The sequence below is a fragment of the Pongo abelii genome, chromosome 2, assembly GCF_028885655.2.
Source record: "Pongo abelii isolate AG06213 chromosome 2, NHGRI_mPonAbe1-v2.0_pri, whole genome shotgun sequence".
NCBI classification, from domain to species: Eukaryota; Metazoa; Chordata; class Mammalia; order Primates; family Hominidae; genus Pongo; species Pongo abelii.
This window is the reverse complement of record NC_085928.1, coordinates 208,941,493-208,956,742: the sequence shown is the minus strand read 5'-3', so window position 1 is coordinate 208,956,742 and position 15,250 is coordinate 208,941,493. Positions and strand designations below refer to the sequence as shown.

The window sequence follows — 15,250 nt, the reverse complement described above, 5'->3', positions numbered from 1 at the left end:
TGAATGATGGCAAACACTTTAGCTTCACCCGAGTTATGTTTACCTCCGCCGTTTGTTACTACTAAACTGCCGCGGTTCTCTTGGTACTGAATGATGGCAAACACTTTAGCTGTCACTGGAATCGTGTTTACCTCCGCCGTTTGTTACTACTAAACTGCCGCGGTTCTCTTGGTACTGAATGATGGCAAACACTTTAGCTGTCACCCGAGTTATGTTTACCTCCGCCGTTTGTTACTACTAAACTGCCGCGGTTCTCCTGGTACTGAATGATGGCAAACACTTTAGCTGTCACCCGAGTTATGTTTACCTCCGCCGTTTGTTACTACTAAACTGCCGCGGTTCTCCTGGTACTGAATGATGGCAAACACTTTAGCTGTCACTGGAATCGTGTTTACCTCCGCCGTTTGTTACTACTAAACTGCCGCGGTTCTCCTGGTACTGAATGATGGCAAACACTTTAGCTGTCACCCGAGTTATGTTTACCTCCGCCGTTTGTTACTACTAAACTGCCGCGGTTCTCTTGGTACTGAATGATGGCAAACACTTTAGCTGTCACTGGAATCGTGTTTACCTCCGCCGTTTGTTACTACTAAACTGCCGCGTTTCTCCTGGTACTGAATGATGGCAAACACTTTAGCTGTCACCCGAGTTATGTTTACCTCCGCCGTTTGTTACTACTAAACTGCCGCGTTTCTCCTGGTACTGAATGATGGCAAACACTTTAGCTGTCACTGGAATCGTGTTTACCTCCGCCGTTTGTTACTACTAAACTGCCGCGGTTCTCCTGGTACTGGCTCTCTCTTCGTAGTCTTTGTTCTTTAGTAATCTCTGCTACTCGAAGAGGCAGATCTGAAAATTCATCTGTAGGCTTAAAAAAGAAGCAGAAACATTAAAAACAATCTTTTTAGAGCCTGGCGGATCATGCCTGTAATCCATGCGCTTTGGGAGACCAAAGCAGGAGGATCACTTGAGGCCAGGAGTAAATTAGCTAGGTGTGCTCACACATGCCTGTAATCCTAATACTTGGATGTTGAGGCGAGACGATCGCTTCAGCCCAGGAGTTCGAGGCTGCAATGAGATAGGATTCCACCACTGCACTCCAGCCTGTGCAACAAAGCGAGATCCTACCTCAAAAAAATAAAAATCTAGCCTGGAGTGGTGGCTGATGCCTATAATCCCAACACTTTGGGAGACCAAGGTGGGAATGACAAGCCCAGGAGTTTGAGACTAGCCTGGGCAATACAGGGAGAGCCCATCTCTAAAAAAAAAAATTTTTTTTAATTGGCCAGGCGTGGTGGCATAAGCCTGTAGTCCCAGCTACTCAGGATGTTTAGGTAGGAGGAGTGCTTGAGCCATGGTCCTCCCACTGCACTCCAGCCTGGGTGAAAGGGCAAGACTCTGCCTCAAAAAAAAAAAAAAAGATTCATGACTCCATAAATTATATATATAGATTTAAAATATCTACATATATATCTGTATTGATACAGCCACATTTATGAACCCACCCACCAAGACATACAAACACAAGTGATTCCAAATTACAAATGGGATGTGGTCTAAAATTAATTTGGTTTCAATTCACAGTAAAACAATGTTATAAATAGTAGGTTATCAGTCTTGCTAACAAAAGTTTACTTAATAACTTAATGCATAGCTAAAATATTACACATTAGTAATTTTTATTTTTTTACTTTTTTTCTTCTGTAGACCTTCTCTGTGGACACAGTAATTTTTAAGAGCAGAAAACATAATATCAATAATTTAAAAACCAGGAAAACGATAGAATTAGCCAGGAAGTTATTCCTCTTGAGCACATGAATGCTCTTTACCAAGGTCCTCGTCTCTACCCATCAGCCGAATGTCCCACTTGTTTTCTCACCATCTAGCACCTCTGCTAGAGATGACCCCGCCCCTCAGATTGTGGGCTTCAGTTTCAACTGGCTCAGCTCCTGTTTGCCTTTCTATGATATGAAACTATTTCCATGAGGCAATGAGGAACCAGGCGGAAATCCAGTGACAGAAAGCCGGTAAGGATGCAGAACGCCAGTTCTGCTGGAGAGGGTGGGAATCTTGCCTCCGCCTTGACTTTTCTATATTTTATGTAGTGAGAAACCGAATCCAGTTAGGACGCTTTTCATTTTCATCATTCTGTTTTCTCTTAATCAGGTGTTATAACACACGGAATATAAAAAACACTTACTTCATTCCCTGACCATCTCTTATCACCACTGTCCACACTATTGAAGCCTGAATCAAGGGCTCCATAAGGGCGACTTGAGTACAGTTCTTCATGGCTGCCAAAAAGAGACTCTGTTACTGCAAAGTTTGTTATTTTAACAATTAACATTTGAAATTAAACAGATCAATTTTCTAAAAAACAAGAAATGTGGCAGTCACTTAACTATTAGAACTAAATGGACTTTAATTTTTTAATATGAAAAATTCCAAATAGAAACAAAGCAAACAGAATAGTATGAGACCTCATGTACTCATTATTATCCAGCTTCAAAACAATCACACCTCTGCAATTCTTGTTCGTCCAATGAGGCGAGTTTACTAGGACTGTGCTTTTAAGCAAAATTTCAGAGGTTCAAGAGAAGGCCTGAGAGGTTCTCTTTTAAGTAAAGTCCATAAACATTATTTCACTTTCACTGAAACATCTATCCTGCTTGTTTAAAGGCCTAAGAATTTAATTATTGCTACTTAAGATTGCTCCATACTCAGGAGGCTAAGGTGGGAGGAATGCTTGAGCTCAGGAGTTTGAGACCAGGCTGGGCAACATAGTAAGACCTTGTTTCAAAAAAAAAAGAGATAGTTCCAGATGGTTGGGACTGCCAAGCAGATGACCTTATAAGTCATAGGCTGTGTAGCTGAGGGACTCATAGACTTAACAGATCCTGAAGTGATGTTAATGGTCAACAAATCCAACTTTTCACTCCTTGTAGAAAAAATGAAACTCAAAAAGTAGGAATGACTTGCCTTCAGCTAGTTACTTCAGCAGCAGAGCTAAAGTTAGCATTCAAGTCACTCAGACCAGTAGTTTTCAACTGGAGGGCCCCAAGATGACATTTGGAGACATTTTTTTTGTCACTTTGCGAGGGTACTACTGGCATCTAATGGGCAGACACCAAGGATGCTGCTAAATGTCTTACAATGTACAGGACAGCCCATCACAACAAAGAATTATCTGATCTAAAATGACAACAGTGCCAAGGTTGAGAAACCCTTAGAACTAGACTTGGCCAGATCTAGGTCATCAACTTTACAATACAAGCATTCTGAGAATAACAGTGTTAAAACAGGTTATTTCCCTTTAGTCAAACATTCAGGCAAATTTAAGCATCCATTTTATTTGATTCCCTGTACAAAAAATATGATAGATAAAGGGACAGAATATACTTACCAGGAGCCAAAACCCAATGGTCTCCTATCATAATCCGGCAGATCTGGAGCAATCTTACAAGCTTGTATGTTCAGGTATTTAAATATGTGGATTTTGCCTTTTATACATATCTAAATAAAGTCACACAAATGTAGCCAAATTATTACTCATCTGAAATATGCTCCTTTTTATCTTATCAACATTTTATGTAACATACATTGGGAAAGGGAGGCATTTCTATCAAGTACATACAGTAATATTTAAAAACTAATAAATTATATTATTTAGTTAAGTGTTATTTTAGGTGTTTAACTGGTAAATATAAGTTTTCATTTTCTAGTCACTAATAAATTTCAGTAATATATAAATAAATAACTTTTGATTATACTGTTCAAATACCAAGTAAACTTATCACACTGATTAGTTTGCATAGTCAGAGATTTAAAGCATTTCTCCCCATTAGATTACATGAAGCAACTTTTACTTTTAGGAATCCAACAATCATATACAACTATGTTTTTGATTCTGCTTTGAGAGAGAACAGCAGGAAATCATGAAATATTACATATATTTCTGTTGCTACTTGTCCCAGAAGTCAAAACACAAATTCTTGAGGCTTATAAGACCCTTCTACTGTTAGGAAGTTTACTCATAAAGTTTTATAGTTGCGATAAGGAGTAGCATATGCCACCGGGCGCAGTGGCTCACGCCTGTAATTGCAGCACTTTGGGAGTCTGAGGCGGGTGGATCACCTGAGGTCAGGAGTTCAAGACCAGCCTGACCAACATGGTGAAATCCCGTCTGTACTAAAAATACAAAAAATTAGCCGGGCATGGTGGCGGGCGCTTGTAATCCCAGCTACTCGGGAGGCTGAGGCAGGAGAATCGCTTGAACCCAGGAGGCAGAGGCTGCAGTAAGCCGAGATCGCACCATTGCACTCCAGCCTGGGCAACAAGAGCAAAACTTCATCTCAAAAAAAAAAAAAAAAAAAAAAAAGAGTAACATATGCTTGTACAAAATCGTCAATAAACTGCAGAGTTAAAAAGAGCTATGGGGGCCGGGTGCGGTGGCTCACACCTGTAATCCCAGCACTTTGGGAGGCCAAGGCGGGTGGATCATGAGGTCAGGAGATCGAGACCATTCTGGCTAACACGGTGAAACCCTGTATCTACTAAAAATACAAAAAATTAGCCAGGCATAGTGGCGGGCGCCTGTACTCCCAGCTACTTGGAACGCTGAGGCAGGAGAATGGTGTGAACCCGGGAGGTGGAGCTTGCAGACAGCCGAGATTGCACCACTGCACTCCAGCCTGGGCAACAGAGCGAGACACCGTCTCACAAAAAAAATAAATAAAATAAAAAAATAAAATAAAAGAGCTGAGGGAAAATAATGAGTTGGCAAAAATTTCTAGGTTGTAGGATGTCCAGCATCTACATGTAAAACTACCTTATAATTATTACTGTATAGCTTCATTTCAGTCACTGATAAACAAATGACCGAACTGTCTAAAGTAGGAATTTGTGACTTTAGAATTAGGAGGGTTATAATAACTATGATCAGAAAAAGAAATGTACGGATAGTTTTTAGCTCTGAAAGCTGAGTATTTTTATCTGTCTCTAGCATTTTTTTTTTTTTTTTTTTTGAGACGGAGTCTCGCCCTGTCGCCCAAGCTGGAGTGCAGTGGCGCCATCTCAGCTCACTGCAGCCTCCACCTCCTGGGTTCAAGTGATTTTCCTGCCTCAGCCTCCTGAGTAGCTGGGACTACAGGCGCCCACCACCACACCCGGCTAATTTTTGTATTTTTAGTAGAGATGAGGTTTCACCATGTTGGCCAAGATGATCTCGATCTCCTGACCTCATGATCCGCCCACCTCAGCCTCCCAAAGTGCTGGGATTACAGGCATGAGCCACTGCACCTGGCCTGTCTCTAGCATTTATGGTGTCTACACTCAAATTTTACTAGAAAAAATAAAGAAATTAACTAAAATTTTATTAGAAAAAAATTTAGGGAAGAATTCTTCAATTTAAAAAGAAATACCAATTTAGAGAAAGGAAAAACACTTCTGGAAACATTATCTTCTAATCCATTAATTCAAGGCTTCTCAAAAATACATATGTATGTGAATCTGTTTTAAAAGAAATTATTTTCTATCAGAATGATAAATGTACAGAAAATTTTAAATTTCATCCTTTGTCCAAAAAAAGTCCATGCCATGCTTCCACTATGCTTTACCTGATGCTTCCACCATGAGCTACCTGATGCTTCACCATGGTTTACCTGTGCAGGAGGTGATTGTAGTGGATTGTTATCTAGGGTGATCGTCTGTAGGTGCCTGAGGTTCCGATAACAAACAGGGATTGTGGTAATTTTATTGCATGAGAAGTCTAACCGTATCAAAGGCAACTCCGCCAGCTCTGCAAGAAGGTAAAATGGAAATGAACAATTAATTATGTTTTACAACTAGAGAATTTTTACAAAAGCTTCTAGTTAAATGTGATTTTAACACAGATATTTACTCCCATTCTCTTTTAGTGATTAACTGGTAGCAAAGTGGTAAAAATGAGAAAAGTGGTAGCAAAGTGGTAAAAATGAGATCCAGTTGCCTATAGATAGGATTACTAATAAAAAGCAGCTTTGACCCGCTCAGAACTACAGAAAGTCTCAGAAGCTGGAGGCCCTGATACCACAAGAAGGTGAGGATAACAAAAGGATTAGATAACACTCTATATAAAGAACAGTTAAATGCCTGGGTCCACAGCTCCCACTAACACAGCTAGGGCACTATCCTTCTCCAATGTTCCCAGGAGTCAGCAAGTTATTTTCTAGTGAAATTGAATCAAAAATGCTCTGAACTCAGGGATCCCAGGCACAATGGGAGGACAAAAGTCAGGAGGAGTTGCCAGCTGAAAATGGAGGAGTTAAGTCAATGTCTACACACTTAACATTAAGACCTCAGCACCTTCCCACCCCACCCTATCCTACTTCATCCCAGGAATGGCCGTAGTTAAGAATATACACAATAATGAAGAAGAAATGGAGCTTCTTTCTCTGGATAAACTTCACAGTCCCATATAAAAGGCCTTTATATAATGATACAGAATTTCTTCTAATAAAATACACAGCTTGTTGTTTAATAACCATTATACAATTTCTGCCGAGTACACTGAGAACTTCTAATCAGCCATATAAAGATAGTATATGATCCACAGACATTTAGACGTCTCCAACACCAAAACCAACTAACTAATCAAAAAAAAGGAACTCAGAAGAAACAGGTATTTTATAGAAAGCAGAAGAACATTTTGAAAAGCTAGACTATCTTTAGTTTCAGAAAGAGAAGGTCCTTAATCACTGAAACATAAAAAGAATATTTTTTAAAAATCACAGAATGAGTTTGTAGAAATGAAAAAATATAATGGTAGCAATTAAAAATTCCTAAGAATGGTTGGAACTATTTTACCATAAGGTAACACAAAATGACGCAGAAATGAATAATAAAAAATATAAGAAAAATCGGCTGGGCGCGGTGGCTCAAGCCTGTAATCTCAGTACTTTGGGAGGCCAAGGCGGGCGGATCACGAGGTCAGGAGATCGAGACCATCCTGGCTAACACGGTGAAACCCCGTCTCTACTAAAAATACAAAAAATTAGCTGGGCGTGGTGGTGGGAGCCTGTAGTCCCAGCTACTCGGGAGGCTGAGGCAGGAGAATGGCGTGAACCCAGGAGGCGGAGCTTGCAGTGAGCCGAGATCGCACCACAGCACTCCAGCCTGGGCGACAGAGCATGACTCTGTCTCAAAAAAAAAAAAAAAAAAAAGAAAAATCATCAAAGAGGATCAACAAAGAGGTCTAATAACATCCAATTCAAAATAATTCAAAAAGGGGACAGAGAAACCAAAAGAAAGAAAATTATTAAAAAAAAAAAAAAAAGATATAAAACAATTTCCCAAAACGGAAGATATGGATCTCTGCTTTGGAAAGGGGCCCACCAAGTATCCAGTACATTAAATTAAAACAACTCATACTATGGCACATTAACATAAAATTTCAGAGCAGCAGATAAACAGGGAGCATCTTAAAATCTTCCAGAGAGCAAAAGCTGGTCACAAAAGACTGGGATTAGGAATGAATGGTATCAGATTTTCAACCATCAATTTTAAACACTGAAAGTGGAAAGTGAAAAAACACTTTAAAAGTCTTCAAAGAAAATTGTTTTCAACCTGGATTTATAATCAAACAATCAAGGGGGAACATAGAATAAAGACATTTATTTTCCAGTGAAGTCTCAAAAATATGTTCTCCCATGATGTGTTCTTGGGAAGCTACTAGGAGATGTCCCCCAGCAAAACAGGGAGTAACTGAGGAAGATCCAGAGTCTAGGACTCAGAGTATTTAACACAGAAGAAAGAAAGCTGGGCAGCAGGCCAGGCACGGTGGCTCAGCCGGAGTCTAGGACTCAGAGTATTTAACACAGAAGAAAGAAAGCTGGGCAGCAGGCCAGGCACGGTGGCTCACGCCTGTAATCCCAGCATTTTGGGAGGCCGAGGGCGGGTGAATCACGAGGTCAGAAGTTCAAGACCAGCCTGGCCAAGATGGTGAAACCCCATCTCTACTAAAAATACAAAAGTTAGCTAGGCGTGGTGGCGGGCTCCTATAATCCCAGCTACTTGGGAGGCTGAAGCAGAGAATCACTTGAACCCGGGAGGCAGAGGTTACCGTGAGCTGAGATCGTGCCACTGTACTCCAGCCTGGGTGACAGAGTGAGACTGTCGCAAAAAAAAAAAAAAAAAAATGCTGGGCAGCAATACTAGAGAACAGCCAGTCCATATCAGAAGAGAAAAAAAGGGCTCAGTGAGGCGGAAGTGTAGGGAAAAAAGGGATAGAGAATCTGGTCTGACTAGGAAGCCTGCTGGAAAAAGAGGGTGGAATTAGCCATAGACACACATAAAAATAAGCATATAAAAAGATAAGAAACTATTACCTATAGGAAAAAAAAAAAAAAAGCCGGGCATGGTGGCTCATGCCTGTAATCCCAGCACTTTGGGAGGCCGAGGCAGGTGGATCACAAGGTCAGGGGTTCGAGACCAGCCTGACCAACGTGGTGAAACCCCATCTCTACTAAAAATACAAAAATTAGCTGGGCGTGTTGGCGGGCGCCTGTAATCCCAGCTACTCAGGAGGCTGAGGCAGGAGAATTGCTTGAACCCGAGAGGCAGAGGCTGTAGTGAGCTGAGATCATGCCACTGCACTCCAGCCTGGGCGACAGAGCAAGACTCTGTCTCAAAAAAAAAAAAAAAAAAAAGAAAAAAACCAGCATGTACAAGAAAGGAAATAAAATCAGAGTACATCACTTGAATTGGCAGGGAACAATGTTTACATAATTCTAGTAATGTGAACACTGAGTAACAATTTAATCAGAAGTTGTGCTAAACCTACACTGGGAAGATAGGAGGAAAGCAGTAAAGGCATGGTATGGTGACAGTGTAAGGAAACTAAATCCTCATCTATCATCACAATAGGAAGCTGACATAACTATCAAAGTTGCCCAAACCAGCAATAGCTATAAAAACATATCAATTAGAAATATGTCAGCAGTCTGGGCACTGTGGCTCATGCCTGTAATCTCAGCACTTTGGGAGGCTGAGGTGGGCGGATTGCTTGAGTCCAGGAGACCAGCCAGGGCAACATGGTGAGACCTTTGTCTCTACAAAACAATACAAAAATTTCTGGGTGTGATGGTGCATATCTGCAGTCCCAGCTACTTGGAAGGCTCAGATGGGAGGATGGCTTCAGCCCATGGAGTTCGAGGCTACAGTGAGCTCTGATCGCGCCATGCACTCCAGCCTGGGCAACAGAGTGAGGCCCTATCTCAAAAAAAAAAAAAAAAAAAAAAAAGAGTCAAAGGAGTTTAATGAAGGTACATACTTTTGGCCATTGAAATTGGTGTGTAGGGAAGTTTGAGGCAGGGGAACGATATTATTTAAGATTCTTGGCTGGGCGGGGTGGCTCACACTTGTAATCCCAGCATTTTGGGAGGCCGAGGCAGGTGGATCACGAGGTCAGGAGATCAAGACCATCCTGGGCAACATGGTGAAACCCCGTCTCTACTAAAAATACAAAAAAGGCCGGGCACGGTGGCTTACGCCTGTAATCCTAGCACTTTGGGAGGCTGAGGCAGGCGGATCATGAGGTCAGGAGTTTGAGACCAGCCTGGCCAACATAATGAAACCCTGTCTCTACTAAAAATACAAAAAAAAAAATAATTAACTGGGCATGGTGGCGGGCACCTGTAATCCCAGCTACTTGGGAGGCTGAGGCAGAAGAATCCCTTGAACCTGGGAGGCGGAGGTTGCAGTGAGCTGAGATCGTGCCACTGCACTCCAGCCAGGGTGACAGTGCGAGACTCCGTCTCAAAAAAAAAAAAAAAAAGAAATAAAAATACAAAAATTAGCTGGGTGCAGTGGCGCGTGCCTGTAATGCCAGTTACTTGGGAGGCTGAGGCAGGAGAATGGCATGAACCCGGGAGGTGGAGCTTGTAGTGAGCCGAGATTGCACCACTGCACTCCAGCCTGGGTGACAGAGTGAGACTCTGTCTCAAGAAAAAAAAAAAAAAAGACTCTTAATATTTTAAAATATTTTTTGAATGATGTAACATATTATTTGGTAAAAATTAATTTTAAATCAAAATGGCAATATAACAAAAGATATATGACATCTACCAAATTGCAATGTTAGAAATTACCAATTAAGTAACACAAACTTCCACACGAATGAATGTAGCTGTTGGAATAAAGCTTCACTTGCCAACTCAGTTCAACTATATGTGCGGAGATTATAAAATAAACTGTCAAAAAAAATTGAAACTATTTGTGTGATAAACCATTTTGTCAGCAGTCTACAATCAAAATAAGATACAGAAATAAATTAGTTGATAAAACTATTAAGCTTCCATTATCATCTGAAATGCTCAATTTTCATTTTGATTAAAACCCTAATATTCTCATCAATTGATTTCACACTAAATATTATTATAGGAGTAAGTCTTTGAAGACCAACCACAGTAGGTGAGTCCTGAGTACAGAGGTAACCCTAGAGAGAAATTTGGGTTTATAAGGTCCTAGAGGTCATGATTTTGGTTTTGCTAACCTTCATTTACACTCCTGAGTTGGTAGCAAACAGAACCAGGAGAAAATAAGGAAGGCCCTGAGGATAAAAAGTGTGAAGGTTCCTGGACAAGCCAAGTGCGAGGAAAGACATGTGAGGTTTTGGTTGCAGCAAGTCTATAAAAGTGTACTGAAAAGGTCACGTTCTTACACATTTACTTGGAATCCAAAATGTCAAAGCTCCACTAGTATGTTAGAACTAAATATTATGCTGGATCAAATTGGTATAAATATTTGAATTCCACGGGGAAAGCGAAAACATCATTAGTTAATTCAACATGTATTGTGGCCAGGCACAGTGGCTCACGCCTATAATCCCAGCACTCTGAGAGGCTGAGCAAGTGCAAGTGGATCTCTTGACCCAGGAGTTCGAGACCAGCCTGGGCAACATGGCAAAACCCCGTCTCTACTAAAAATACAAAAATTAGGTGGCGTGGTGGCAAGTGCCTGTAGTCTAAGCTACCTGGGAGGCTGAGGTGAGAGGATCACCTAAACCTGAGAAGTCGAGGCTGCAGTGAGCCATGTTCGTGCCACTGCACTCTAGCCTGAGCAATGGGAGTGAGACCCTGTCTCAAAACAAACAAAATATTGATTGTACACTGTAAGTCATATTTTGTCAAAGAACCCAGAAAAGCACTGTCATGAAAACACCTTGAGAAGATTCCTTGTTTTTCTGGAATGTTTACCAATAAATTTCTGTATTTGATTCAAATTAATCTAGAGAATAGTGCAGGGTAAAGTAAATGAGAGCACAGCTGAGACAAGACTTGCCATGAGCTGATGACTCTTATTGCTGGGTGACGAGCAGAAACATATAGGAAGAAATACATATTCTGGATCTCATAAAATAATAGCTCTCATTTTCATCTTCCTTTCTAGCATTCTCTAATTTGTGAAAGATTGATAAATTAGACTTCATTAATGTTTAATCATTTTTATCAATCAAATACATATATCAGAGCTTGCAGTCAGCCTAAGTAAATAACCCGTCTCTTAGCGCAGTCTCTCACCCCATTTATCATTCACTCTACACATCACTTCCACATGGTTCATTAGCCTCTGTTTGAACATCTCCAGTGACCGGTTAAGTTCAGGTCAAAGTCCATTTTTAAGTGAGTGCTAACTGCAGAAATGTTTTTCATTACACTACACTATCCCCTTATCCAAACATGTTACATTTCCCCCAAACAGTCATGCTTACTGAAATTTCCAGTGACCCTACCCTGAGTTATTAATTACATCGGTTGACAAGATCTAAAAATAAAATCAAAGGTCAAGAGTTATCAAACCTTTTCATTGAAGAGGCTTTTAAAATCCACAATAGAACAGATAACACTATTAAACAAACCATTAGATTTCAAACACTGGAGGTAACACACGCACAAAGACACACAGACACACATACACACTCTCTCTCTCCCTCCCCCTCCCCTTTTTTTAAACAGGGTCTCTTTCTGGTGCTCAGGCTAGAGTGCAGTGACGCCACCACAGCTCACTGCAGCCTTGGCCTCCTGGGCTCAGGGACTCCTCCCACCTCAGCTTCCTGAGTAGCTGGGACTACAAGAGTGCGCCAGCCCCCTGGGCTAATTTGTTAATTTTCTGTAGAGACAGACTCCCTATATTGCCCAGGCTGGTCTCGAATTCCTGGGTTCAAGCAATCCTCCCTCCTCGGCCTCCCAAAGTGTTGGGATTACAGGCATGAGCCACAGCGCCCAGCCTGGATGTAACCCTTATACATTTTTGTCTTGATTGGTCTGAGAGAGCTTTAAAATAATAAAACAATTATTTCATAGTTTCTTACCTTCAGGCAAATGTACTAGGTGATTTCTTCTTACATTAAGGTCTCTCAAGGACTCCAGGTTACCAATTTGGGAAGGTATAGTTTGAATTTCATTGCAGCTCACATCCTATTTTGAAAAGATACAAAATAAAGATTGTCCTAACATTACAAACTTGTCTGCTTTAAACTGTCTATAAAATTAGATATGTTTGGGAGACCTTCTGGTATCTCACTTAATAGCTTAATTCAATGGTTCTGAAAAGAGACTACCTACAGGTTTGAAGATTAACAAATTAAGAATACCATAATTCTGAGATCAGCCAAAATAATTTGTAAACCCATCATTATATGAACAGAGGGAAGCTGCCACATTAACACTTAAAATTCTTCCAATATGACTAAAAGAAAATAATACATTTACTATTTAGAAAAGGCTGCTTGCTGCTGAGTATGGTGGCTCATGCCTGTAATCCCAGCACTCTGGGAAGCTGAGGTAGGTGGATCGCGTGAGCCCAGGAGTTTCAGACCAGCCTGGGCAACATGGTAAGGCCTCGTCTCTATTTTCTTTTTTAAAAAAGAATAAAGAGACTGCTTGCCAAATTTTTCAATAAGCTTCAAATGTTAATTTCCTTAAAGTATGCTTAGAGAAAATACTATTTTTACTTTTCCTACCAATTAATAATTGAAGTAGAATCAGAAGCTAGACTTTTTTTTTTCTTTTTTTTGAGATGGAGTCTCGCTGTTGTCACCTGAGCTGGAGTTCAATGGCACGATCTCAGCTCACTGTAACCTCCGCCTCCTGGGTTCCAGCAATTCGCCTGCCTCAGCCTCCCAGGTAGCTGGGATTACAGGCACCCACCACCACACCCAGCTAATTTTTGTATTTTTAGTACAGATGGGGTTTCATCATGTTGACCAGGCTGGTCTCGAACTCCTGACCTCAGGTGATCCACCTGCCTCAGCCTCCCAAAGTGCTGCGATTATAGGCATGAGCCACCGTGCCCGGCCAGAAGCTAGACTTCTGAGTCCAATGCTCTAGGCATTAAAACGGTTCTAAAAGAAGTTGAAAGGATATAGGTTCAAATCCTAGCTAGAAAAAAAAAAGTTGAAAGCACAGAAAAATCGAGTCTGAGCCAAAAGGTAATAGCAATGTATAATCTCTCAGAAAATACGTACGTTGAAAACAGCAGTTTGCTTTCATTTAATGAAGAGGAAAAAAACAGCGAGCCAACAAGGATGTTGCTGAAAGACCATCAGATGGGAATGGAAAGCTTTAGGGACACTCATTCATTTTTTATTTTTATTTTTTTCAGACGGAGTCTCACTCTGTTGCCCAGACTGGAGTGCAGTGGTGTGATCTCGGCTCACTGCAACCTCTGCCTCCCAGGTTCAAGCGATTCTCCTGCCTCAGCCTCCCAAGTTGCTGGGATAACAGGTGCGTGCCACCACGCCTGGCTAATTTTTGTATTTTTAGTAGAGATGGGGTTTCACCATGTTGGTCAGGCTGGTCTCGAACTCCTGACCTCCGGCGATCTGCCCCCCTCGGCCTCCCAAAGTGCTAGGATTACAAGTGTGAGCCACCGCGCCTGGCCAAGACACTAATTCTTATACTGCCACAAGTTCCTTATGACTGAGGATATCAACCTCTTTTGTAGAAAACAAAAAGCAGCTTCTATAACACATCTCTATCTTTTAAATATTTAGGATTGAATAAGTAGAAACAAAATGTTTAAATGATTTGAAAATAAGAATTTGAATTAGAGTATAGTTTACTTCTAGTTCATGTTTTTAACCCAAGTTCTAAAGAGATGCTGATAAACATACATTCTGATCTTTATGTCCTAGGTCTAACTGGCTCCAAAAATAGTGGCCTAGAATGTAGACTCTAGTTTAAATATATTTGTGGATTTTCCCATGTAACATCTTATATTCATAATCTACCTGGAAAAAGTGATCCAACTATATTACATATGTATTAATTTATGATAACCATCTTCCATCTTTGTTAATAAACCTACACGAAACCATACCCCTAAATCCTAATGGATATAACTGTACTTGACCACTTCAGAAAGAGTTAAGGTAGTCTGGTTTCAAACACTATTTATGTTATATAACCTTAGGCAAGTTATTTAACCTATTTGAGTGCTAGCTTCCTCAGCTATAAAATGAAAATAATTTTAGTAGTCAATTCATAATATTATTATGGTGATTAAATGAGAAAATTGTTATTCCCATGCTCAGAAGGTAAATACTCAAGAAGTGATTAGGTGAAGGAGTTCAATTAAGTGTCTTAGAAAATACAGGGCAACAGGGCTGGGCAAGGTGGCTCACGCCTGTAATCCCAGCACTTTGGGAGGCCGAGGTGGGAAGATCACAAGGTCAGGAGATCGAGACCATCCTGGCTAACATGGTGAAACCCTGTCTCTACTAAAAATACAAAAAAATTAACCAGGCACGGTGGCAGGCGCCTGTGGTCCCAGCTACTTAGGAGGCTGAGGCAGGAGAATGGCGTGAACCCGGGAGGCAGAGCTTGCAGTGAGCCGAGATTGCGCCACTGCACTCCAGCCTGGGCGACAGAGCGAGACCCCGTCTAAAAAAAAAAAAAAAACCAAACATGGCAATGAAGTATATTTTACTTTATAGAGTGGGAGATAGGTTCTAAAGATATAATGTAAGGCAAAAAATAAACGTGACCTTTGTAGTGCCATTCCCCTACAGGAGCTAATCAAAAATTACAATATTGATGATACAAACAAATTTATTTTGAAAAATTCGATCATATTAACATATCTCAAAAATTTAATGACACAGAAATCATTTAATATTCGTTAGAACCTAATTCTAATGACCTTTTCCCATCTGTGTGGGCTGATTAGGCTTGTACTTTCCGTTCGTAATTCTGCGTGCCAACCACTTGAGTAT

At 40.8% G+C, this 15,250-nt stretch overlaps 1 protein-coding gene and 1 long non-coding RNA gene across 18 annotated transcripts in view; one reads left to right on the top strand and one right to left on the bottom strand.

Moving 5' to 3' along the window:
- Positions 1-15,250, bottom strand: part of LRCH3 (leucine rich repeats and calponin homology domain containing 3) — a 108,010-nt gene that overhangs the window by 61,053 nt on the left and 31,707 nt on the right. For all 17 annotated transcript variants that reach the window (XR_010139331.1, XM_063722413.1, XM_063722403.1 and 14 more), the window contains exons 4-8: positions 12,347-12,452; positions 5,661-5,797; positions 3,404-3,513; positions 2,201-2,294; positions 748-868 (exon numbers count right to left, since the gene is read on the bottom strand). Coding sequence is in view for 16 of the 17 variants with exons in the window: in XM_063722413.1 (XP_063578483.1) it covers positions 748-868; positions 2,201-2,294; positions 3,404-3,513; positions 5,661-5,797; positions 12,347-12,452 (568 nt within the window). In the remaining variant the exon portion in view is untranslated. The remainder of the gene's footprint in view (positions 1-747; positions 869-2,200; positions 2,295-3,403; positions 3,514-5,660; positions 5,798-12,346; positions 12,453-15,250) is intronic.
- On the top strand, positions 820-2,304 carry LOC129058314 (uncharacterized). Its single transcript, XR_008523415.2, has 3 exons — positions 820-1,198; positions 1,708-2,027; positions 2,167-2,304. It is a non-coding gene; the product is annotated as an uncharacterized LOC129058314 (long non-coding RNA).